This window comes from Manihot esculenta, chromosome 12, assembly GCF_001659605.2.
Source record: "Manihot esculenta cultivar AM560-2 chromosome 12, M.esculenta_v8, whole genome shotgun sequence".
Classification (NCBI taxonomy): Eukaryota; Viridiplantae; Streptophyta; class Magnoliopsida; order Malpighiales; family Euphorbiaceae; genus Manihot; species Manihot esculenta.
The window spans coordinates 281180-304503 of record NC_035172.2 but is presented as its reverse complement, the minus strand read 5'-3'; the positions used below and the strand labels follow the sequence as shown (position 1 = coordinate 304503).

The 23324-nt window shown below is 39.1% G+C and overlaps 1 protein-coding gene and 1 long non-coding RNA gene across 3 annotated transcripts; both read right to left on the bottom strand.

Moving 5' to 3' along the window:
* Nucleotides 1-258: 258 nt before the first annotated feature.
* Nucleotides 259-22750, bottom strand: LOC110628224 (LETM1 domain-containing protein YLH47, mitochondrial). 2 transcript variants are annotated; one of them, XM_021774775.2, is made up of 16 exons: nucleotides 22550-22746; nucleotides 21477-21725; nucleotides 20952-21380; nucleotides 20559-20871; nucleotides 19771-19917; nucleotides 19593-19681; nucleotides 19396-19488; nucleotides 17398-17524; nucleotides 16818-16882; nucleotides 16560-16734; nucleotides 15867-16061; nucleotides 15707-15754; nucleotides 13098-13244; nucleotides 12882-12964; nucleotides 1140-1255; nucleotides 259-668 (listed from the first exon to the last, which is right to left on the bottom strand). In XM_021774775.2, the coding sequence occupies exons 2-16, from the start codon at nucleotides 21656-21658 to the stop codon at nucleotides 574-576; spliced, it is 2304 nt and encodes a 767-aa protein (XP_021630467.1). In that variant the 5' UTR covers nucleotides 21659-21725; nucleotides 22550-22746; the 3' UTR covers nucleotides 259-573. The 2 variants fall into 2 exon arrangements, with proteins under 2 accessions (XP_021630467.1, XP_021630470.1); XM_021774778.2 differs by lacking the exons at nucleotides 259-668; nucleotides 1140-1255; nucleotides 12882-12964 and adding an exon at nucleotides 13757-13864 and having other exon boundaries at nucleotides 13112-13244; nucleotides 22550-22750.
* On the bottom strand, nucleotides 11981-12875 carry LOC122721356. The gene is made up of 2 exons (XR_006348000.1): nucleotides 12703-12875; nucleotides 11981-12611 (listed from the first exon to the last, which is right to left on the bottom strand). It is a non-coding gene; the product is annotated as an uncharacterized LOC122721356 (long non-coding RNA).
* Nucleotides 22751-23324: the final 574 nt, after the last annotated feature.

Sequence of the window (23324 nt, the reverse complement as noted above, 5' to 3'; positions counted from 1 at the left end):
ACTGGCAAAAACAAGTAAATGTCATGTAACATGGAAAGGGCGTATTATAACGTCAATGTTAAATATTTTAAAAACAAAATAATAAAATATGCTTAAGCTAAAAAAAATTAAGGTGTAAATATTATTAAAATTTATTAAAAATGAGAAATAAGTTTTTTTTTCCTTTTTTTTTTTTGGGGGGGGGGGGTGTGGGAGAGGAAGGGTAGCCACAGCTCCAATGGCCCCCTACCTTGGCCATGTCATTGAGAACTGCCTTCATGTCAAAAGCAAAAAGGAGAGAAAGTACAACAAGATACTCGTATATCCTCCTTCTATATTCTGTAGTATACATATCACATTCTTGCACTATCCCAATATAGCCAGGTACTCATCTCAAAAATTTCACAAGCGTACCGCAGCCCACATGAAAAATACTAGTACCAATGAGTTGTTATCCACATGTTTTATTTGCTTTTATAGATACCAACCAAGAAAATTTCGCTCTTTCCAATCTGCTTTCTCCCCCTTTATTTTTGAGATCTTGTTACAAAATGTTCACACAGAATGCAGTAAACCCCTTTACAACACCAGATGCTATATTCTATGCTTTTCTTTTCCTTCCTCGGTAGTTTCATCATCTTCCATTTCACTGCCTAGCTTGACAATATCTTCAACAGAGATTTTTCCTTCTGTTCAAAGCAGAATAGAGCACTAACAAGTTGTACTTACTGGATAAAAAATACAATGAACAATGCTCTAGAATAACATAAAAAAATAAATTGGCAGATTGACACCTGTAAACCTATTGCAATAAGATCGTTTAACCATTTATTCTGCATTATTACCAAAAAACCAAAGTAGACACGCTTATCATTTATCCATTTATTCTACATTACTATCTCTGGTTGGTTTAGGAAGCCATTTGCTGTTTATGGCTCTAATATGATGTTAATGCACATCAAAAGTTTCTAAGGTATTGCAGAGCATTTCATCTGGACGTGACATCAAAAGGTACACCTAATAATCGGTAATTATACAATGAATAGCACTGTTTATCTCCCCATTGATCTACCCATGATCATCCACGTATAATCCCACCAATGGATCATAAGAGATATTAGTAGTATAGAAAGAGAGAGAGAGAGAAGTTTGTCACAAACCTCTATCTTTGGAGAGGTTGCTTATAAGATCTTGGATACCCTCCTTGCCCAAGTGATCCTTAAGGTACATAGCAGCAGATGCAACCTCCTCTGGAGTCACTTTTCCATCATAATCCCTGGCAACACAATGAAAAGGGTAAAATTTACTAAAGAAACAGAACTGGATTCAACCTTTTAAAAATCCATTTCATGGAAAAATAATGCTCTTTATTAGTAAGACTTAAGTAATCTTTGTGTTTGTAATGACAAAATTTATAACAATGATTAATCATGTAAATATGATGATAATGAGTGGACATAACTTGTCTGGTGACAGAAGGGGAAAAAATTCATGCAAATGAAACAAGTATGCCAAATTTCTGAAGAGTTCATATAAACAAGCAAGTAATTACATTGGGATGAAGATCGAAACAACATTTACTATGGGAAATTGACATATCAGAGGCTGATGATTCCTGTAATACCCGGCTAGACTCCGGTATCGGAATCCCTACCGTCCGGTGGGACCTCGGATGTCGGAAACCTCTAGAAGGGTAAAACTATGATTTTATGAAATGTTTTCATGTATTTCATGTTTTTAAGTAAGAAATTTAATGAGTTTTTACATGAAAAGTCTTTGGAGGAAAACCCAGGTTCGGCCGCCGAAAGTCAAGTTCGGCCGCCGAACATGCATGCGTTTTGAAGGCACGTTAGGCCCCCGAAAGCATGAGTGAGGGAAGTCCAGGTTCGGCCGCCGAAAGTCAAGTTCGGCCGCCGAACCTTGCATGCATGCGGAGGCATTTTCGGCCCCCGAACGTGGCCTGGCCAGCCACTATAAAAGGGACCCTTAGCCGAAATGGGCGAGGTTTTCTCCCATTTTCGGCCACAGCAAGCTTCCGACCTTCCCTTAGCAAATCTTGTGTTCTTCCTCCAAATCTCTTCCATTTTTCTTGAGTTTTAAACTCACCTTGCAAGTTTTGAACATTTAAACCAAGTTTTGGAGCTTTGGGAACTCAGGAGCTCATTTTCGTGGATCTCCAAGTTTGGGTCGTCTCCCTCTCGATCTTCAAGAGGTAAGAGCCGATCTTAAGCTCCTTATGTGTTTTAACTAAGTTTTATGCAAGATCTATGGGTAGAAATGCATGTTAGGGTATATGTTGAGTTTATGGGTTTTGATGCTTTGATGAACAATGTAGCTTGTTTATGTGTTGTTGGAATTGTTGTAGATGGGGTATTTGATAGTTTGAGACCCCTAGGTGTGATGTATGTGAAGTATGCATGTTGTAGATCAAGTTTATGCATGATTTATGGTTTTGGGAGGCAGGAGGTTCATTTGAACCAAGTTTCTGCCCGTTTGGCAGAAACCAGGTTCGGCAGCCGAAGGGAGTTTCGGCCGCCGAACCCCTCTTGTGGAGGCAGCATTCGGCTGCCGAAGGTGCCCCCGAAAAGAGACTTTCGTCTCTGTCTGGCACTTTCGGCCGCCGAAGGTGCCGCCGAACCTGCCTGACTTTCGTCTCTGGAGGGACTTTCGGCCGCCGAACCTGCCGCCGAAAGTGCCCTGTTCAGCCATTTCTTGCATGTTTTCATGTGATGTTTTCAGGATGTTTTAGGGGGTTTTTGGGGAGTATTTTAGAGTCATGTTCATGTATGTTTGGTCCCTCATTTGAGTCCACCTGTGTAGGTTCGGACCCGAGGAACCGAGACCCCCAGCAGTGAGCCAACTGCTTCAGAGTCTCTTCAGAGCTAGCCAGAGGTGAGTGGAATAAACTTTAAGTTTTAAAGCAAATTAATGAAATGTTTTAGCATGATTCACGCATCATGAATGCCATGAGATATATTAGGTTGTTTGCATTAGAATTCACGAATATGTTGCATTGCATACTTTGTTGTTGATGTGGATGAATGTTGAATGATCCATTAGCCCTTGTATGTCATGATAGCCTATGTGAGTCCAGGTGTGCCTGCTACGGCTCTACGCCCCTGGCACTATGACAGATTATGGAAGTCCGGGTGTGCCTGCTACGGCTCTACGCCCCCGGCATGTATAAGTAAGAAAGATAGGGGCTAAATGGTGACAAGTTCATCCTTGTTGTGAAATGTTTGTGTTATGGCGCATACATGAAAGCATGATTTAAATTGATGTTTTATTATTCTGCTCACTGGGCTCTAGTAGCTCACCCCACTCCCTTTATCCCCAGAGTTGCAGGTACAGGATAGATCAGGAAGTCGGCTAGAGGGAAGTTAAGTCATGTATGTTGTAATAGATAGTAGTGGACATGAACATGATGTAATGAGTATTTATGACCATGTAATGTAATGAATGATATGATGATGTATTGAGGATTATAGTAGTGCTTGACCTAGAGGTGTGTGAATCCCCATTATGTACAGAGTGTTTAATGAGTAATGATGTTAATGACCATGATTATCCAAGCTAATATGTATGATGATGATACCCCATTGGAGTATTTGATGAGGACTCCAGTGTGGGGTTTATGTATGATTTTGTGCATGCACAGGTTTTGCTTGGATAAGAGAAAAGAAAAATTTTTACAGATCATGTATATGTTGCTATGTATGGGATTCCACAGGTTTACAGGAGGTATGTAGGCTTGCTACGGGTCCCGGCGGCCTTAAGCCGATCTGGATCCTAGCGCCGGTAACGGGTCGGATTTCCGGGTCGTCACAGAGTGGTATCAGAGCCCTAGGTTCATATGGTCGGACCTAGAGTGTCGGGCTCATAGATGTTCTAGAAGGTCAAGCACACTAGGAAAATCATGTCCACTAGGATAGGATGTAGAGTCCTGTCTATATGATGATATGATATGCCATGATGATATGCATGTGCATAAATGCTATGATGTGATGCTATGTATGTGATGAGGGTTCATGTGTTTCCACATGAACCATATGATGCTAATGATTGCTTGTGTTATGTGCTGTTTTTCAGAAGATAGAATGAGAGGAACTCGTCGATCTGCACGATTGACTGGAGTGCCACCTCAGGACGAGGGCACTGATGCCCGTCCTTCAGCTTTGCCTAGGGCAATGTCCAGTAGGTCCAACAGAGACAGAGTAGCTAGAGACCCTAGAAGGTCTTTGGATCTGGGTAGAAGCAGATCAGTAAGGGGAACAGTGCAGGGAGGAATGTCTGAGGATATGGAAGTAGATCAGAGGAGGGATGGCAGTCTCGGTGTGAGCATGCCGGAAGAGGGCATGGGAGAATCAGAAGGAGGCACTCAGGCCTCGAGTTATGTCCAGCCACATCACTACCCACCCTATTCACACCATCCAGGGTATTCGATGGGAGGTACATCGGATAACCCCAGTTTTAGCCCTTATCCTCCACATATGCCATACCCACCTTACTACCCACCATACTCTCAGTACCCCATGTACCCACCTCCACCTCCCTATACCAGTACAGCAAACCCTACCCCAGGGAATGTTGCACCTCCACCACCACCAGTACCTACTGTCCCGGAAACACAAGTACCCAAACCTACCTCATCTGGAGGGAGCAGGGTCAAGATGACCGATTACATGAAGTTGGGTGCTCCTCAGTACAGAGCAGGCGATGACCCATTTGAGTATCTGAACAGGGTCAAGACTATTACAGATGAGATAGGGGCTGATGACAGTAGAGCCATTCAGATGGCTGGGTTCACATTGGAGTGCAAGAAGGCACGTGATTGGTTTAAAAACTATGTGAACCCGAGAGCGGACAGTATGTCCTGGGGGCAGTTCGCAAATGAGTTTGCAGGATGGGCTTTCCCTGAGAGCTCTAGAGAGCAGAAGATGATAGAATTCGAACAGTTGAGGCAGACTGAACAGATGAGTGTGGAGGAGTACACAGACAGGTTCCTGGAGTTGTTGCCATATGCTGGGCAGAATTTGGACACAGATCAAAAGAAGTCAAGGAGATATATTATGAGGCTGCACTCCAGGTATTCCTCTTTGATACAGTCAGCAGAGAGGGAGAGTTTCCATGCCATAGTGGATATGGCTAGGAGAATGGAGGCTAGTGCTATCGTTGAGGGGAAGATAAAACAGTCAGTGGCACAGTCTTCTGGTTCCAAGACCCCAGGTGGGGAAAGGTTAGACTCTTCTTCTCTGAGTGCAGCAGTTGCAGGCAGTAAGAAGTGGGACAGAGGCCACAGAAAATCTAAGAAGAGTAAGTTCTGGAACAAGATCAAGTCAGGTCTGGGTTTAGGCAGTGGCTCAAGCTCTGGCGCAGAGGTTACAGCATGTATGAGATGTGGGAGACCACACAAGGGAGTATGTCTGGCAGGGACAAACACATGTTTCAGATGCGGACAGGCGGGTCATTTGGCTCGAGACTGTCCTAGAGCAGCCTTTGCAGCACCGTCTCAGCAGACAGCCTCCGGCAGTGTGGTGCAGCCAGTAGCTCCAGCTGCAACACAGGCCAGTGGCAGAGGCAGAGGGAGAGGGTCAGCCTCTTCATCAGCAGGATACAGAGGTGAAGGTCCATCAGCTCCGGCACGGATCTTCACTATGACTTAGCAGGAGGCCAACACATCCAACACCGTGGTGGCAGGTAATCTCATCATTGGTTGTTCTGATGTGTATGCCTTAATGGACCCGGGTGCATCTCATTCTTTTGTTGCTCCGAGAGTCGTGGAGAGGGTAGGATTGATGGTCTCTGGGTTAGAGTGTCCCCTATGGGTCAGTGGACCCAAGTGTGACCCGTCAGTGGCAGAGGCAGTCTGCCAATGTAGTCCAGTTTTCATAGAGGGAAGATGCCTTTCCGCCGACCTCGTGGTTCTAGATTTGACAGATTTTGACGTCATTCTAGGGATCGATTGGTTATCGACCCATGGTGCTACCTTGGACTGTAGAGACAAGGTAGTCAAATTCAGAGATCAGGATGGGTCAGAGGTCGTCTTCAGAGGAGACAAGAGGGGTACGCCTAGAGGTCTGATCTCAGCTCTTCAGGCTCGTAGGTTGCTTAGGAGGGGATGTCAGGGGTTTCTAGCTCATGTGAGGGAGTTAGATAGTCATGTCAGAGAGCCCGCCTCAGTGCCTGTGGTGAGTGAGTTCTTAGATGTTTTCCCAGACGAGCTGCCAGGGTTACCACCTGCTAGGGAGATAGAGTTCGAGATTGAGTTAATGCCTGGTACCAGACCGATCTCTATTCCTCCCTACAGGATGGCACCAGCTGAATTGAAAGAACTGAAGGAACAGTTGCAAGAGCTGGTAGATAAGGGTTTCATCCGACCGAGTACTTCACCTTGGGGTGCTCCGGTTTTGTTTGTGAGGAAGAAGGATGGATCCCTCCGACTTTGTATCGACTACAGACAGTTGAACAAGGTCACTACCAAGAACAAGTACCCTTTGCCGAGGATCGACGATCTATTCGACCAGCTAGCAGGAGCAGGTTGTTTCTCCAAAATAGATATGAGATCAGGGTACCATCAGTTGAGGATAAGGAATGAAGATGTACCGAAGACAGCTTTCAGGACCAGGTATGGGCACTATGAGTTCCTTGTGATGCCGTTTGGGTTGACCAACGCCCCTGCAGCATTCATGGACCTCATGAACAGAGTATTCAGTCAGTATCTGGATCACTTCGTTATTGTCTTTATAGATGATATCTTAGTGTATTCCAGAAATGCAGAGGAGCATGCCCATCACCTGAGGACAGTTTTGCAGACCTTGAGAGAGCACGGCTTGTATGCCAAGTTCTCCAAGTGTGAGTTTTGGCTTAGGAGCATTTCATTCTTGGGGCACATTGTGTCAGAACAGGGTATTGAAGTAGACCCCAAGAAGGTAGAGGCTGTAGCTAACTGGCCTAGACCCACCACAGTGACCGAGATCAAGAGTTTTCTAGGTTTAGCAGGTTACTACAGGAGGTTCGTTCAGAACTTCTCAAAGATTGCTGCTCCTATGACCAAATTGACAAAGAAGAATCAGAAATTCATATGGACCGATCAGTGTGAGGAAAGCTTTGAGGAGCTTAAGAGGAGGTTGACTTCGGCACCGGTGTTAGCTCTGCCAAAAAGTGATGATGACTTCTCAGTATATTGTGATGCGTCCCGTGTGGGACTGGGTTGTGTGCTAATGCAAAATGAGAGGGTGATCGCTTATGCTTCTAGGCAGCTGAAGAAGCATGAGCTGAATTACCCCACACATGACCTAGAGATGGCAGCAGTGATCTTTGCACTCAAGATGTGGAGGCATTACCTTTATGGGGTAAAGTGTGAGATCTTCACAGATCATAAGAGCCTGCAGTACATCCTGAGTCAGAGAGAACTGAACTTGAGGCAGAGGAGATGGGTAGAGCTGTTGAGTGACTATGATTGCAAGATTCAGTACCATCCGGGTAAGGCGAATGTTGTGGCAGACGCCCTAAGCCGGAAATCACTCGGCAGTCTATCCCACATTTCAGCAGAGAGGAGGCCGGTGGTGAAGGAGTTCCACAGACTTATGAGTGAGGGATTACAGTTGGAATTGTCTGGCACAGGTGCCTTAGTGGCTCAGATGAGAGTGACACCCGTGTTTCTGGAGCAGGTAGCTCAGAAACAGCATGAGGACCCAGAGTTGGTCAGGATAGCCAGAACGGTTCAGTCAGGCCAGAGTAATGAGTTCAAGTTTGATGATAAGGGGATCCTCCGCTACGGGAACAGATTATGTGTGCCAGATGACATTGGTCTGAAGGGAGATATTATGGGGGAAGCCCATAATACCAGGTATAGTGTTCACCCTGGAGCCACCAAGATGTATCAGGACCTGAAGAGAGTGTATTGGTGGCCAGCTATGAAGAAGGACGTGGCACTGTTCGTGTCAGCCTGCGATGTGTGTCAGAGGGTGAAACTAGAGCATCAGAAGCCGGCTGGAATGTTGAATCCACTACCGATTCCAGAGTGGAAATGGGAGAATATAGCTATGGACTTCGTAGTGGGGTTACCGGCGACGTCCAACAGATTGGACTCCATATGGGTGATTGTGGACAGACTCACCAAATCTGCTCACTTCATCCCTGTCAGGAGTGGTTACTCTGTGGACAAGTTGGCGCAGGTGTACGTAGAAGAGATTGTCAGACTGCATGGGGTCCCGGTATCTATAGTGTCAGATAGAGGGCCCCAGTTCACCTCCAGGTTTTGGCGGAGTCTGCAGAACGCTATGGGTACCAGATTAGACTTCAGTACTGCCTTCCACCCACAGACAGACGGACAGTCAGAGAGGACCATCCAGACAATAGAGGATATGCTCAGAATGTGTGTGCTAGATTTTGGCGGTTCTTGGAGGCAGCATCTACCTTTGGTGGAGTTTGCCTACAATAACAGCTATCATGCTAGCATAGGGATGGCTCCATATGAAGCTTTGTATGGGAGGAAGTGCAGATCACCTATCTGCTGGGAGGAAGTAGGAGAGAGGACTCTTGCGGGTCCGGAGTTAGTAGAGCTTACCAGCAGGGTGGTACCCATAATCAGAGAGAGGATCAAGACTGCTGCTAGTCGGCAGAAGAGTTATGCAGATGTCCGCAGAAGACAGCTAGAGTTTCAGGAGGGGGATTTGGTTTTGCTCAAGGTGTCTCCTATGAAAGGAGTGGTTCGGTTCGGGAAGAAGGGTAAGTTAGCTCCACGGTACATCGGTCCTTTCGAGGTGCTTCAGAGGGTCGGTAATGTGTTGTACAAGCTAGACTTGCCTGCTTCGATGGAGAGAATCCATCCGGTTTTCCATGTTTCTCTGTTACGGAAGTACGTGTCAGATCCGAGCAAGGTTCTTAGTGAGCCTGATGTAGAGATAAAAGAGGATCTCACCTATGTAGAACAGCCAGTGCGGATCCTAGACACTCAGATCAGAAAGCTGAGGAACAAGGAAATCCCGATGGTGAAAGTCCTTTGGAACCACCACAATATTGAAGAATGCACCTGGGAGACACGGGAGTCCATGCTCCAGCAATACCCCCATCTGTTTTGAGGTGAGTGTTAGTTGTTCTATGTGTTGCATGTATGATATATTGTATGCTATGTTGTATGTTATGATTGATGCCATGCTTTGTATGTTAGTTGAGGAACATTCGGGGACGAATGTTCTTAAGGGGGGGAGAATGTAATACCCGGCTAGACTCCGGTATCGGAATCCCTACCGTCCGGTGGGACCTCGGATGTCGGAAACCTCTAGAAGGGTAAAACTATGATTTTATGAAATGTTTTCATGTATTTCATGTTTTTAAGTAAGAAATTTAATGAGTTTTTACATGAAAAGTCTTTGGAGGAAAACCCAGGTTCGGCCGCCGAAAGTCAAGTTCGGCCGCCGAACATGCATGCGTTTTGGAGGCACGTTAGGCCCCCGAAAGCATGAGTGAGGGAAGTCCAGGTTCGGCCGCCGAAAGTCAAGTTCGGCCGCCGAACCTTGCATGCATGCGGAGGCATTTTCGGCCCCCGAACGTGGCCTGGCCAGCCACTATAAAAGGGACCCTTAGCCGAAATGGGCGAGGTTTTCTCCCATTTTCGGCCACAGCAAGCTTCCGACCTTCCCTTAGCAAATCTTGTGTTCTTCCTCCAAATCTCTTCCATTTTTCTTGAGTTTTAAACTCACCTTGCAAGTTTTGAACATTTAAACCAAGTTTTGGAGCTTTGGGAACTCAGGAGCTCATTTTCGTGGATCTCCAAGTTTGGGTCGTCTCCCTCTCGATCTTCAAGAGGTAAGAGCCGATCTTAAGCTCCTTATGTGTTTTAACTAAGTTTTATGCAAGATCTATGGGTAGAAATGCATGTTAGGGTATATGTTGAGTTTATGGGTTTTGATGCTTTGATGAACAATGTAGCTTGTTTATGTGTTGTTGGAAGTGTTGTAGATGGGGTATTTGATAGTTTGAGACCCCTAGGTGTGATGTATGTGAAGTATGCATGTTGTAGATCAAGTTTATGCATGATTTATGGTTTTGGGAGGCAGGAGGTTCATTTGAACCAAGTTTCTGCCCGTTTGGCAGAAACCAGGTTCGGCAGCCGAAGGGAGTTTCGGCCGCCGAACCCCTCTTGTGGAGACAGCATTCGGCTGCCGAAGGTGCCCCCGAAAAGAGACTTTCGTCTCTGTCTGGCACTTTCGGCCGCCGAAGGTGCCGCCGAACCTGCCTGACTTTCGTCTCTGGAGGGACTTTCGGCCGCCGAACCTGCCGCCGAAAGTGCCCTGTTCAGCCATTTCTTGCATGTTTTCATGTGATGTTTTCAGGATGTTTTAGGGGGTTTTTGGGGAGTATTTTAGAGTCATGTTCATGTATGTTTGGTCCCTCATTTGAGTCCACCTGTGTAGGTTCGGACCCGAGGAACCGAGACCCCCAGCAGTGAGCCAACTGCTTCAGAGTCTCTTCAGAGCTAGCCAGAGGTGAGTGGAATAAACTTTAAGTTTTAAAGCAAATTAATGAAATGTTTTAGCATGATTCACGCATCATGAATGCCATGAGATATATTAGGTTGTTTGCATTAGAATTCACGAATATGTTGCATTGCATACTTTGTTGTTGATGTGGATGAATGTTGAATGATCCATTAGCCCTTGTATGTCATGATAGCCTATGTGAGTCCAGGTGTGCCTGCTACGGCTCTACGCCCCTGGCACTATGACAGATTATGGAAGTCCGGGTGTGCCTGCTACGGCTCTACGCCCCTGGCACTATGACAGATTATGGAAGTCCGGGTGTGCCTGCTACGGCTCTACGCCCCCGGCATGTATAAGTAAGAAAGATAGGGGCTAAATGGTGACAAGTTCATCCTTGTTGTGAAATGTTTGTGTTATGGCGCATACATGAAAGCATGATTTAAATTGATGTTTTATTATTCTGCTCACTGGGCTCTAGTAGCTCACCCCACTCCCTTTATCCCCAGAGTTGCAGGTACAGGATAGATCAGGAAGTCGGCTAGAGGGAAGTTAAGTCATGTATGTTGTAATAGATAGTAGTGGACATGAACATGATGTAATGAGTATTTATGACCATGTAATGTAATGAATGATATGATGATGTATTGAGGATTATAGTAGTGCTTGACCTAGAGGTGTGTGAATCCCCATTATGTACAGAGTGTTTAATGAGTAATGATGTTAATGACCATGATTATCCAAGCTAATATGTATGATGATGATACCCCATTGGAGTATTTGATGAGGACTCCAGTGTGGGGTTTATGTATGATTTTGTGCATGCACAGGTTTTGCTTGGATAAGAGAAAAGAAAAATTTTTACAGATCATGTATATGTTGCTATGTATGGGATTCCACAGGTTTACAGGAGGTATGTAGGCTTGCTACGGGTCCCGGCGGCCTTAAGCCGATCTGGATCCTAGCGCCGGTAACGGGTCGGATTTCTGGGTCGTCACAATTCCAGAAGGAGATTAAACCAGAAAAGAACAACATGACGATTCCAAAATAGAAGAACACAGTAAATGAATGGACAAATGAAGAATACAGTCATCATGAGACTAGATTCTTGTATTTTGTACATCTAGCAGAAGACACTGGCATGTTCGTCATGTTTGCCTGTTAATGAAAACAGCAGTTGCTGCAATTGAAGCTCTGGAGACACAAATTTTGATAAATCCCATGTTTCTTTTGATAGATCAATCAGCATTTTGTTTCAGGTCATTCCACACCAGACTGGAGGTAATGTGGACAAGAGGAGACTTCTTTGGAGTTATTCAGAGAAATTATATGTTCAGTATCCTCTTTAAATAGAAGGTTTTTATGTTAGGGAAATATCAGATCAGGTAGCCTGTTTGATCTAGCACCATCATACATGTGGGCTGCTTTAAGCCATTATCTGTTCACATTCAATTGCTTGGTACACAAATTGCAGAATCCAGAAGCTGGAGACTTGAAGGCTTTCCGATATTGGTTTGCAGAAAAAAAAAAAAAAACTTGTTTGTGAAAATGTTTCATGGAAAACATTCTCTGAGCTATTTTCCATTGTTTACTCGCAACATAGAAAATAAACGTTAAATTTTTTTTCCAGTATTTAGCCGTTTTGGGTACATCTAAGAAAATTAATTTGCTTTTTGTGGTAATAGACCATAAGAATGTTTGACTATAGAGAGATCATGCAAAGACAAGGGTAACTTGTGATGGTCACAGGTAATTGGCAACTGCCAAGTGCCAACAATGACCAATAACCACCAATGATGGTCAATAGACTAGTGACAATGCGCCTATGTGGCTTTTTTGGTAAAGTTTTTTCCAATTTTACAAGTTAAAATGAATTCCCATTCCAAAACATCTCATTTCAGGTTTTCCCATTTCACCTGAAAAATATTTGTGTTGACCAAATTTTTATGTGCCCAATCAGGTAAAGGCAAAAGAATAAATAAAAGTGTTCCAAGAAACTTTTATATATGAAAGAAATGAAGCCTTAGGTTAGCAATTTACTTTGATTTCACGCTGTTTTGTGTACCACCAAATTAAGACTAGAGATTAAAGACAGATAAGCCTTCTTTTCCAGGGGCATTAAGGCATGGAACCAGTAGCCAACCTATAATGCTGCCATTGAAAGTGTGAAAGGAGGCATTACAATCAATTTTTACCAATTTACGTTCATGGATTCTAAGGTTTCACAATTCATAATACTAACCTCATTTTTAAGCAAATTGCAATTCATTATCTCTTGATCAGATTTCAATTCAATTATCCTTAAACTTATTATGGACTTGTCTAAAAATATTTCCAGGTGCCTACACCACGAACATGCAAATTTTGCAGTAAGTTCTACAACCATAAATTTAGACAAGTTCCAAGAAGCAATGAGCAAACCTATCAAGCAAGCGCCATCGATCTCCAATTTTTGCGTCCACATCATCAATTTCTTTTTCAAGCTTTTGAAGCATAGCATCTACCTGAAATATGTCAGATCATAAGTTTAATGCATTAGAATCCAGGATGGAGATAATGAATAAGCAGAATTTGTCATAAGCAAAAATGAAAAAAGAAAGCTTATAGAAACAGGACATTTTTTTAATATTTACTTACTCTATCAATCAGTGCTGAAGAAACCTTGTCGGCTATGGCTGTCTCCACAGCATGGTCACTCTCCTCTCTGGCAGCTTTGTATGCCTTTTTAGCTTCTTCTTCCTCTTCTGTCCCTTCTTTGTCCACCATGCTATTATAGAGGACTATCTGGAAATGAACATGATGCGATATACGAAGCTTAGAGTTATATTTATAACTTAGGTTGCTTTAATTTAACTGTAAAAATTAGAAAGTTTATTAGTTTTATTGCTTAGTATATTAGGATTAGTATTTTATATAGGAAGTTTATCTTATTTAATATTCCTATAGATTAGGGTTTCTTGATCCTAATTTGATTATGGATGTAACATGCAAGCTCTATAAATAGGGTAGTTGTCTATTACTCGGAGGTTTTTGAATATGGTGATTAGGGTAATTTGCATCAACCGCTCCTTAACTTAAGTAGTAATTTTATTTCAGTCATTCAACTTTAATTTTGTTCTTTTTAATCTTAAAATCTGCTACTACAAGTCAGGATGACTTTTCCGAAACAAAATAAAAGTTGAGGGATTTATCTTTAATAAATTGAAGTGGAGCGACTGCAATGAAATAATCTCCTAAATTGGGGGATGGTTGATGCAATTTACCCATGGTGATTATTACGAGTTTAAGAAAATTACTGAGAATCAGTTTCTCTTTCATCTTGCTTTGAGAATTTCTTTCTCATTTTTATAAAGAATTAGCTTCTCTTGATCCTCTAATCTTTTTGGTTCTACAACAGTGGGTATCTGAGCAATAAAGCAGCAAACAAAGAGTGAAGTCAGAAAAAAGAAAAATGCAATTTGACAAATTGTTGCTGCATTCTGGGTTTGTCAACATGGAGAACACAAGTAATTAAAATATCGAAGAAAGGCATGCACTGAAGATTAACACATATCAATAGACATAAATACTTATATGTGAAGTACCATTGTCATAATTCACAAAGATACCTTGAATGACAAAAACGATATGCATGGATCAAGTTTACTCCTAGTGAACAGCTTGCACCAAGAACATCAGAAAAAGGGCGGAAAAGAAAAGCAAGAAGAAGAAAAACAAAACAGAAAAAAAAAAAAAAAAAAAAAAACTTCTTCAGAAACTTCTTTAAAGCATTACAGCAATATAGACATGGCCATGGAACCAGCAGTTCGATTTATTTTTCGAACCAAACTGGAACCGGTCCAATTTAAAACGGTTCAACACGGTTTTAGTTTTTTAACGGTTCTAGTCCAGTCCGGTTTTAAAGAAGTTACGCTTTTCACAGTTCCGATTTCAATTAAATCCAAATTATAAATGGTTAATCCGATTTCGATTTGAAAAAAAATTTAAAAGTAAAAAACTTAAATAAAATGTAAAGAAATAAATATAAGTCTTAAATATTATTGAATATATATTTTATTAAATAAGTAAATTGTAAAATGTATCCATTTACATGATATAAAAAATAAAATAATATATATATAATATAAAAATAAAATAATGTTACATTTAAATGTAAATAATATTTTTTACAAGTTAAAAATAAATTTAAACTTAATTATTTGATAATTTACTTGTTTATGCATTAATTTTAAGTGACACAATTTTTAAAAATGATTTATTTAAGAAATAAAAAATCAAATCAGAATCGAACCAAACTGCCGGTTCGAACCGACCGGTTCTGGTTCACAGAAGGAAAAACCGTAACTAGCCCCCTAGTCTAAGGTTCCGGTTCGGTTCACGGTCCGAACCGGACCGTGGCCATGTCTACAAAAATAGATCTCTGAAAACCAGCATAATGCACTAGGTTTGAATAATTACAGTGTAACTCATCAGATCCAATTGCCAGGGTACAAAGATGAGCTGAAACAACATCGGACTCATCCACGCAGACCTAAAATCGCAAAATTGAAACATACAAACAATGCTAACTCAAAGATACGAGGCAAAAAATTAATGCCAACTCTGAATAGATATTATAAGAAAAGGCAAAAAAGATAATGCTAAAATAGATGAAAATTTTGATATTATTATACTTTGCTTATAATACAACAAAAGTTTGTTGATAGAGTATTATTACAATATTACCATAAATTAAAGCAAAGCTTATAGCAAAAACATTTTAAAAAAAGTTTAAAAAATACTGCTAAAAAAGATGAAAATTTTAGATGAAAGTTTGATATTCCATTAATATGATATCAGGGTAAAAATGAAAAAATTATTTAAAAAATGTTAATAATTAATGCAAATTTAATAACTAAATAGTTAAATAATTAAAAATAATTAAAATGACAGTAACAAAAAGAGTAAAATAAAAAATTAAAATGTGTGTTGTTGGATCATGGATGACTTTAGAAGAGAAGACAAATAAAAAGTATAAAGAAGGACAAATAAGGTAATTTTAAAAAGAGAACGGAGAAAGGGGAACTTTTACTGTTCTAGGAACAGTAAAAGTGTTCCCTCTTTTAGTATAACAAAATAATAATAATGTAACCCTAAGTTCATTGAAACATGCAAGAGAATGAAAAAAGATTACTTTCACACTGTTTTTTGTAATCCAAGAATAAAATGCATATGTGCGCACAGCAGAAAGAAGTTGGTCATCATACCTCCTTCTTAACAAGTTTCAAGAATTCTTCACGCTCTCTGCTGACGGACTGGAATAGGTAGCAGAAAAGTATGTAACAAGTCCAAACTCAGAATAGACTACATCAAATTAATATATATATATATATATACAAAACAAACACACACGTTTCTGGCACTTACAGATGCTGAAGCTAAAACAGCTAATGCACGACTAAGCTCACAAAGGTGCTCATGTTTCTCCAATGTGTTTGCTCTGGCTTGTTCTTGAGCTTCTCTAGCTGTTGGAATAGTCATCTCCTCCAAAGCTACATCTTTTTGGCTACCAACAGATTCCTTTATCTTGGCCTGCTCCTCTTCTTCTTCCTCTTCCTCCTCCTACATATTAATTTATTTTTAACCACCAATAAAAAGCAAAGTACTAAATGTCACACAACAAAGAGCTAGACATTTTATCTGCATACTGTATACAAGATAATTAGAATAAATGCATTCCAGAGAGTTTGATGAAATAAGCCATGTGCAATTGAAAATGTCATGACTCCCAACTTCAGTTGCAAATTAATGATCGTATTATCTTAATGCAGCCATTTCTTTGAAAATTACTGACAGGACCTTGCAAATGGTTCTTTCAACACACAAAAGAGTGTAACAAGCTATGCTCTTAAAAGACTAAAGTCACTGTAGCAGAGGATCCCTGTAACACGGACACACTTTACATATATCTATGTTCAACTCAAAGAAGATCATCAAAGTAAAAATATAAAAAGAACCACCAACAATCACCACAACAGCAATTACAACCCTATGGATTGGGATCTCACGGGAAAGAAGGATAGAGAAATGCTCAAACAGGCATAATATAACAAAATCAACCTTGATCAGCTCTTCCTGCATTTCTAGGAACTCCAACTTTCTTCTCCTCTCTGAAACTGAATCTTCAGATGGCAAAGCTGTAACCCCAACAGTATCCACAACTTCATCCGGAAGAGATGAGATTGTAGCCTGAACAGCTTCTTCTGGCTTAACCTTTCCAGAGACAGAGAAGGCTCTGCAAAGGGTCGATAAAGATTAAAAATTAGGATATGCTCCCATGTCTTGAGATTAAAATGGACACGTGAAGTATTAAGTTACCTAGACAAAATCAACAGAGAAGATGGAACGGAATGATTCAGAGACAAATCCAGCCAATCACGTAGCTGCACAGAGAAATTATTACTTGCATGCCAGGACAACATGAAGCCCTTCTTCCTCTACCCACTATGAGGAACACCCTATATCAATTGCTGCAAACCATCAAGTTTGCTTTCTTTGGGCACAGTATCTCAGAAATCTTATTCATGAGATTCACTACAATATGTAGGTATGACCTTAATGTGAGACTACTGCATGATGTTAGAAATTTCAAAACCAAGAAATTCTATATTTTATAGGAACTTTGCAACAAGATAAGAAAATGTTCAGCATTTCTCATAGTAGCTTGGCTTGACAGACCGGAAATATCTGGTTAACTGCTTAATACTGAGTTACAAAATTAAATAAGAGTACACTCATGGAAAAATACAATTGCCTTGAAAAATGGATTTTCTGACACAACTTTATAACCATAATTTGGCTGTTTGATCTTGTCGGGTAAAACAAAACAGCACAAGTTCTTCTGTGAAATCTAAGGAAGTTATAAAATAGATAATAGGTACTAATAATAACCACTAACCTGTTGCCGCATTTCTTCAACTGAAAGCACTCCAAGTAACCCTCGATCTCTACAAGCATGACGAAGCTCAGATTCTGAAAGGGACTCCATACCCTCAGCTCGAATCATCTTGTCATCATTCTTAATCCTGCCAAAGCAGTTTAAAAGTTCTATGATATTTACATTTAATCAATCAGAAGTAAAACATTTAGCTAATCATTTAATAATATTTTCTATCTTTTGCCACATCTTTGAACTGCTAAAAAAGCTATAAAATTTTTCAGCCAAAATACAGAAATTTAATCAATCACATCATTTTTCATGTTTGGGAGTTAAGGCTTAATTGAGATGAGTTGATGTCACCATCTTTGTAAGGCAGGAACAACCAGACCAACCGCACATAATGATTTTTTTTAATTATCATATGCATCGTCACTAACATCTCTGAATCAATTAGAAACTTCTGAAACATGTTTAGTTGAGTGGACAAATTAGTTGAGTTGAGATTAATATATATCGAACATTTTACAATATTTGTTTGAAGCAAAATCACAATACATTTCCCATGTAAGAAAAGGGCATCACTATTGTTAGAATCTTACAATTCGAATCTATTTTCTATCAAATCGATTTGAACCTATAGGGTGGATCTTAAATATACTTGAATCTCACTATTCTTGATTTGAATCTTACTATTCTCAATTCGATTCTACAGTTTAGTGATTAAAATCTATAGGGTAGATGAATTGTGACTCGATCTAAATCAGGTGAATCAATATGAACCGGTTGAATTTTCACCTAATTCAATTAATTAGTTATAAAGAGTTTGTTAGATCTTATATTTTAAAACTTTAAGAATCTTATTCATTTTTGCTATAAAAAAGTGTATATCAAACCCCTTCTTAGTTAAACCTGGTTCTTTTTCCTCTCCCTCTTCTTTCTTTTTAATTAATTTACTTAACTAATTATAGTTGTCAAGTTATAACAATTTATATTAATAATATTATAATTTGCTATCTTTTTTAACTATTTAATTATTTAATCATATTTAAATGAGAGTTTCAGTATGTGTAACTATTGTACGTAATTCTAAAGTTCATAATTTATAACATAAAACTACATAAAATAATGCATACATATTAATATATTATGAAGGATATTTCTAATTAGATAAATGATAATTATATATTTATCAAAATGTGTCATTATGATATAATTTTTAGAATATACATTATTTTTAATTGATTTTGAAATTTTAGCAAATGTTATGATTCGATTCGATTCTCGATTCATGAAATGAAGATTTCGATTCTCGATTCGAATCTAGATTTGACAAATATGGGGTATATAGACAATAATATATACTCATGTATTTTTTCACACAAAATAGAAAACATTTTACATCAAATGTAGGACATTGATGAACAATGGCTTCTTTGCTTTTCCAGCGTATCACTTTCCATTTGACTTCAGGACAGATATGGTCATCCAGTAGTTTTGTGCAGTTCTTGAGGCTAAACATTTTCATTGGTATAACCATATGATAAGAAAAACAAATGAGAATACCCCTTCACCTAAAAACCATTTTCTATTGGAAAAATATATTTCAAACAAAACCTGCTGAAAAGCAGAAAAGTGTGTGGTAAAAGATCATTGGCTAATGACTTGAAATCTCTCAAAAATATTTAACTAAGAAATTCAAGTATTGTAACAGATGCCTAACCTTATTTCCCACATTTTAGATAAATTGCAATGCACATACAGAGGGGGAAATTTGTTCTTTGTGTAGCATACAGCATTCTTTTCTATTGTAACTCTCACAAAAGCAAGCATTAAAAGAATATAAATCCACAACCCAAAAAGAAATTTCCATAAATCAAGAAGCTTGAGGAATCTTTGCATCATCTGCGCAGAAAATATTCCAGATCATAAGCCACTATTTATCACTCGGACAAATTTTCTATTTCATAACATGAGTTCAAGCAAGACCCAAAGAAAATTTAAAGAAATTCATCTTACTCTTGCAGTCTCCTCCGAAGCATATAACGTAGATATGCATCAGTTCCATAAGGGCTGATACCCATATACTTGCACATATTTACTAATCGAGGTCTGTATTTAACAAACAAAAAGTGTCAAATTGATCCATCAAGCATCAGGATTTTAATAAGTAAGCAGGGATACTTCCTAAAATATTCAAGTGACAACAGAGAAACCTGCTGACATTATCCAAAGTAAGCTCATCATTAAATAACTTGGCAAAGCCTAAAATTTCTTCATTGGAAACACGTGCACCTGTTCTAACCTGTTTAAATGGAAATGTTAAACCTAATGTTTAGTTTCATAGAAAAGAACTTTAGTTATTTGGAGAAAGCAGGACCAAAAGAATATTACATTGTTCATAAATTCATCAAGATCTTCTGCTGTTTTCTTAGTTTCTCCACTTCTTGAGCTCTGGACTTCTTTTGCCATTTCTTTAACAGTGTCTTGAAGAAACTTAGCATATTCCATTCTAGCATTCAGCTTCCTTTTCAATGCCTCCTACAAATTGAAGCATTTATACAAAATGAATAATCTTCCTCATAAGGGAACTCTGGCAACATCCAGAGAAAAATATAAATGTACATGTATATATACATATCATTATTTTGTACTAGAAAGCGATTATATTGTAAGTATAACCCATTTCAAGTGCCTTGACACCGTAGAACAGAAATGGCAAATTGGCACATTACATGCATGGCATTGTATTGCACAACTAAGGATCAAGTTATAGTAATATTGCTAGTTGCTACTTAACCTAATTCACATGTCAACAAACTTTAGCTAACTGCAGATAAAAGTTAGATAGCATGCCAAATTTAAACATGTTGGTGTCGTGTCATCATATATTTAATAAAAGAAGGAATTACTTCAACTGCCAATAAACAACATTACCTATTATCTTAGCCAACCTTATGGCTGAATATTCCACTTAGTGGCCTTAACAAGAAATGGATACATGGATAGAGCATCAACTACACTAGAAGACAAAATTTAGGATCAATTATAAAAATAAATTAAAAGTTTCACTAGATAAACAGCTACATAGACATACTACAGATATAGGATCACAAACTCTTCTCTGAAGTTATTGATGCTACAACAAACTGGACAACATAGCTTAAAAAAGAGATTGCTACCTGTTCTTTCATCTTGTCTTGGAAGGTTGATGGCAACATGTTGGGAAACAATTTTAGGAATACTGGCAGCAAGAATTCCATGAATGGAACTATAATAAAAACTGCAAAAGGGACTAGCCTAAATATATCAGCTGTGGTGCGTGTAAGCTGTTGCCTTTCCCTTCTAGAAAGACCCTTCCCATTGGCAAGTTTCACCAGTAACCTTGAGCTTATCCTAATATCAGCCCACAGTAGCTTTATGCCCAACCAATAGTGTTGCATTGTAGACTTGAACTCATCCCTCCAATGGTGCAACTTCTCAGCCCAGTCTTCCCTACGGAAAGAATGGAATGGTATAAGTAACTTATGACTAGACTCAAATCAAACTAAAAGCAACAAGGAGTAAAAGTTGACCTGCCCATTGAAGCAACAGCTTTCAAAGCAGGACCAATACCCAGAAGCATAGCCCACATCCTCTGCATTACTGATTTATAACTCTTTTGTAACTCTTGCACCTGCTTAGCTTTTGCCTTGGCCTTTACCTCACTTAAATCTTCAACAGCTTCGTCGCACTCCTCTGGTGAAGCTTCCTTCACCTGCTTAGCAGCCTGTTGTTCATTTCTGTCATTGCCACTGCCAAATTTAGGTTGACCATCTGCAGCAGTTGAAGAAAAATGTACAGACTGCAAACACCACCTAATTCCTGAAGAAGAATCAACATCTGCCTTTCTGCTATTACCACTGCCAAATTTAGGTTGACCAGCTGTGACAGTTGAAGAAAAACGAACAGACCGTGAAAACCACCTAATTCCTGAAGAAGAATCAAAATCTGCCTTCCTGTTCCTGTAATCCGAATTTGAAGATCCAATAAAGTTAGATTAAAAAAACCTGCAGCTAAATGTGACAAAGTTTCATCTCTAAGAACTGAAGATAAAATACCCTTTATATCTACTATCATTATTTTCAGATGGGTGACTGGTAATCCAGCTTGATCCCTCCAAGACACTTGATTGGGGAGGCTGCCCATGTTCAAAACTTGAAAAGCTCCTAACCAAGCAAGCTGGTTGATTCAGGAAACTGAAGAGGGATCTCTTCCTCCGCAAGATAGCCCTTGAAGCCATTATTTCAGTCTCTAAAAAAAAGAATAATAGTGATACGTCTGATTCATCCAGAAGACTTAGCCAGCCTCTGCAAAATGGTAAAATAACCATAAAAAATGAAAGAAAAGGTAGTAAGAGCTTTGATAAACGTGTAGTGTGGAGCACAAATTCTTATCAGTACAATTTCTAACCAATTGATCAGCATACAAACAGGGTTAGCATAATGAATTGTTAATCTTATGCATTTTAACTTGTTTTTCATTTAAGAATAAAAGCCCTTTTTTCATGTCTTAGACGTTAAGGCGTTTTTTTTCCTTTTTTGGGGGCAAGTATCATTAGAAATCTTCCAGCTCTTCCAGGAGATCAGTGCGCACCACAAGAGGAAGCAACAACATATTAGAGTCAAAAGATTTGCTCCTTTTCTTTCTCAAGCCAGAAAATATCCGACATTCCAATAACCCAATAATAATTTATATATTTCTTAAACAGCAACAAAATTTGATTTCAGAAATGATGGCATACAAAGCACAAAATGTTTCAAATCCATTGCCTAATTCTCCCATTTTCTGAGAAAACAAAGGTCACGAAAGAATCCCAATTTTAAGTGAAAAGCAACCAAATTACGACTAATACGCTATAAGTACACCGGTTATAATTGTCGATCAGACATACGACATACACAATGGTTGCATTGAATAATAAATCATTGTGAAACACAAAAGCATTTAATGGCGAAATCAAAGAAAGAACTAATAGCTATCGAGAAAACTAAAACTAGAATGATGAACCAGTCATAGCTTTGAGAGCTCTAATAAGCAAATGAAGCATCGTTAGCATCTACAATGTTCCATCCATATGATTTTAAGTATGCAGGAACGGATCAAACTGGAGAATTTACCCAAACAATCTTACCTGCTAAAAGTTCCAATCTACACAGAGAGAGAGAGAGAGAAAGAGAAGTATGTTGTTTGCTTGAGCTTTTGGCGAACGAAAGTGGTAATGGAGTCAGTCAGAAGAGAGAAAAGAGGCTGGGCGTGTCCTTCCTCGACAAATGGAAAAAATTTTCAAGTATGCGTCGTGCAGATAGGGGCAAGGAAAAGACTGGCGCCCTACGGTTCTGAACCGTAGGATTACTGTTACCTCGGATGATTGGCGTTTTTTTTTTATTTTTTTTCCTCAAAGGATGATTGGCGTTGAACCGTTGAATTGATAAACATTAATGAAATATTTTTATAAATCATAATAGATACTCATTTATAGAAATCTTTATTATAGAAAATATGTTTTCCTTTTTTTTAATTAAAATATGTTTACATTTATTGAGGTTAAATTAAAGATTTATTTTATTAATAAAATAAATTTTTAAAACTTATATTGTAATTTATTATTGATTTCTCAAATTTATTTAACCAATGGTTAAGGTATATCAGGAAGGCTTAATTTTATTGCATACAATGACTATAAATATTAATTCATAATAAAACTTTTGATTTTTTTGTTTGATAGAGTTAATTTCTACTATGTACCCTGTCTTTTTTTAATTAAGATTTTTACACAGAATTCATAAATAATAATAAAAATATTAAATTTTAATAAAAAAAATTAAAGGTTGAAGTCTATTTATAAAATAGTGTTCATTTTACCTTTAAAATTATGTTTTGTATTTCTAAATTTGTGTGCGTGTGTG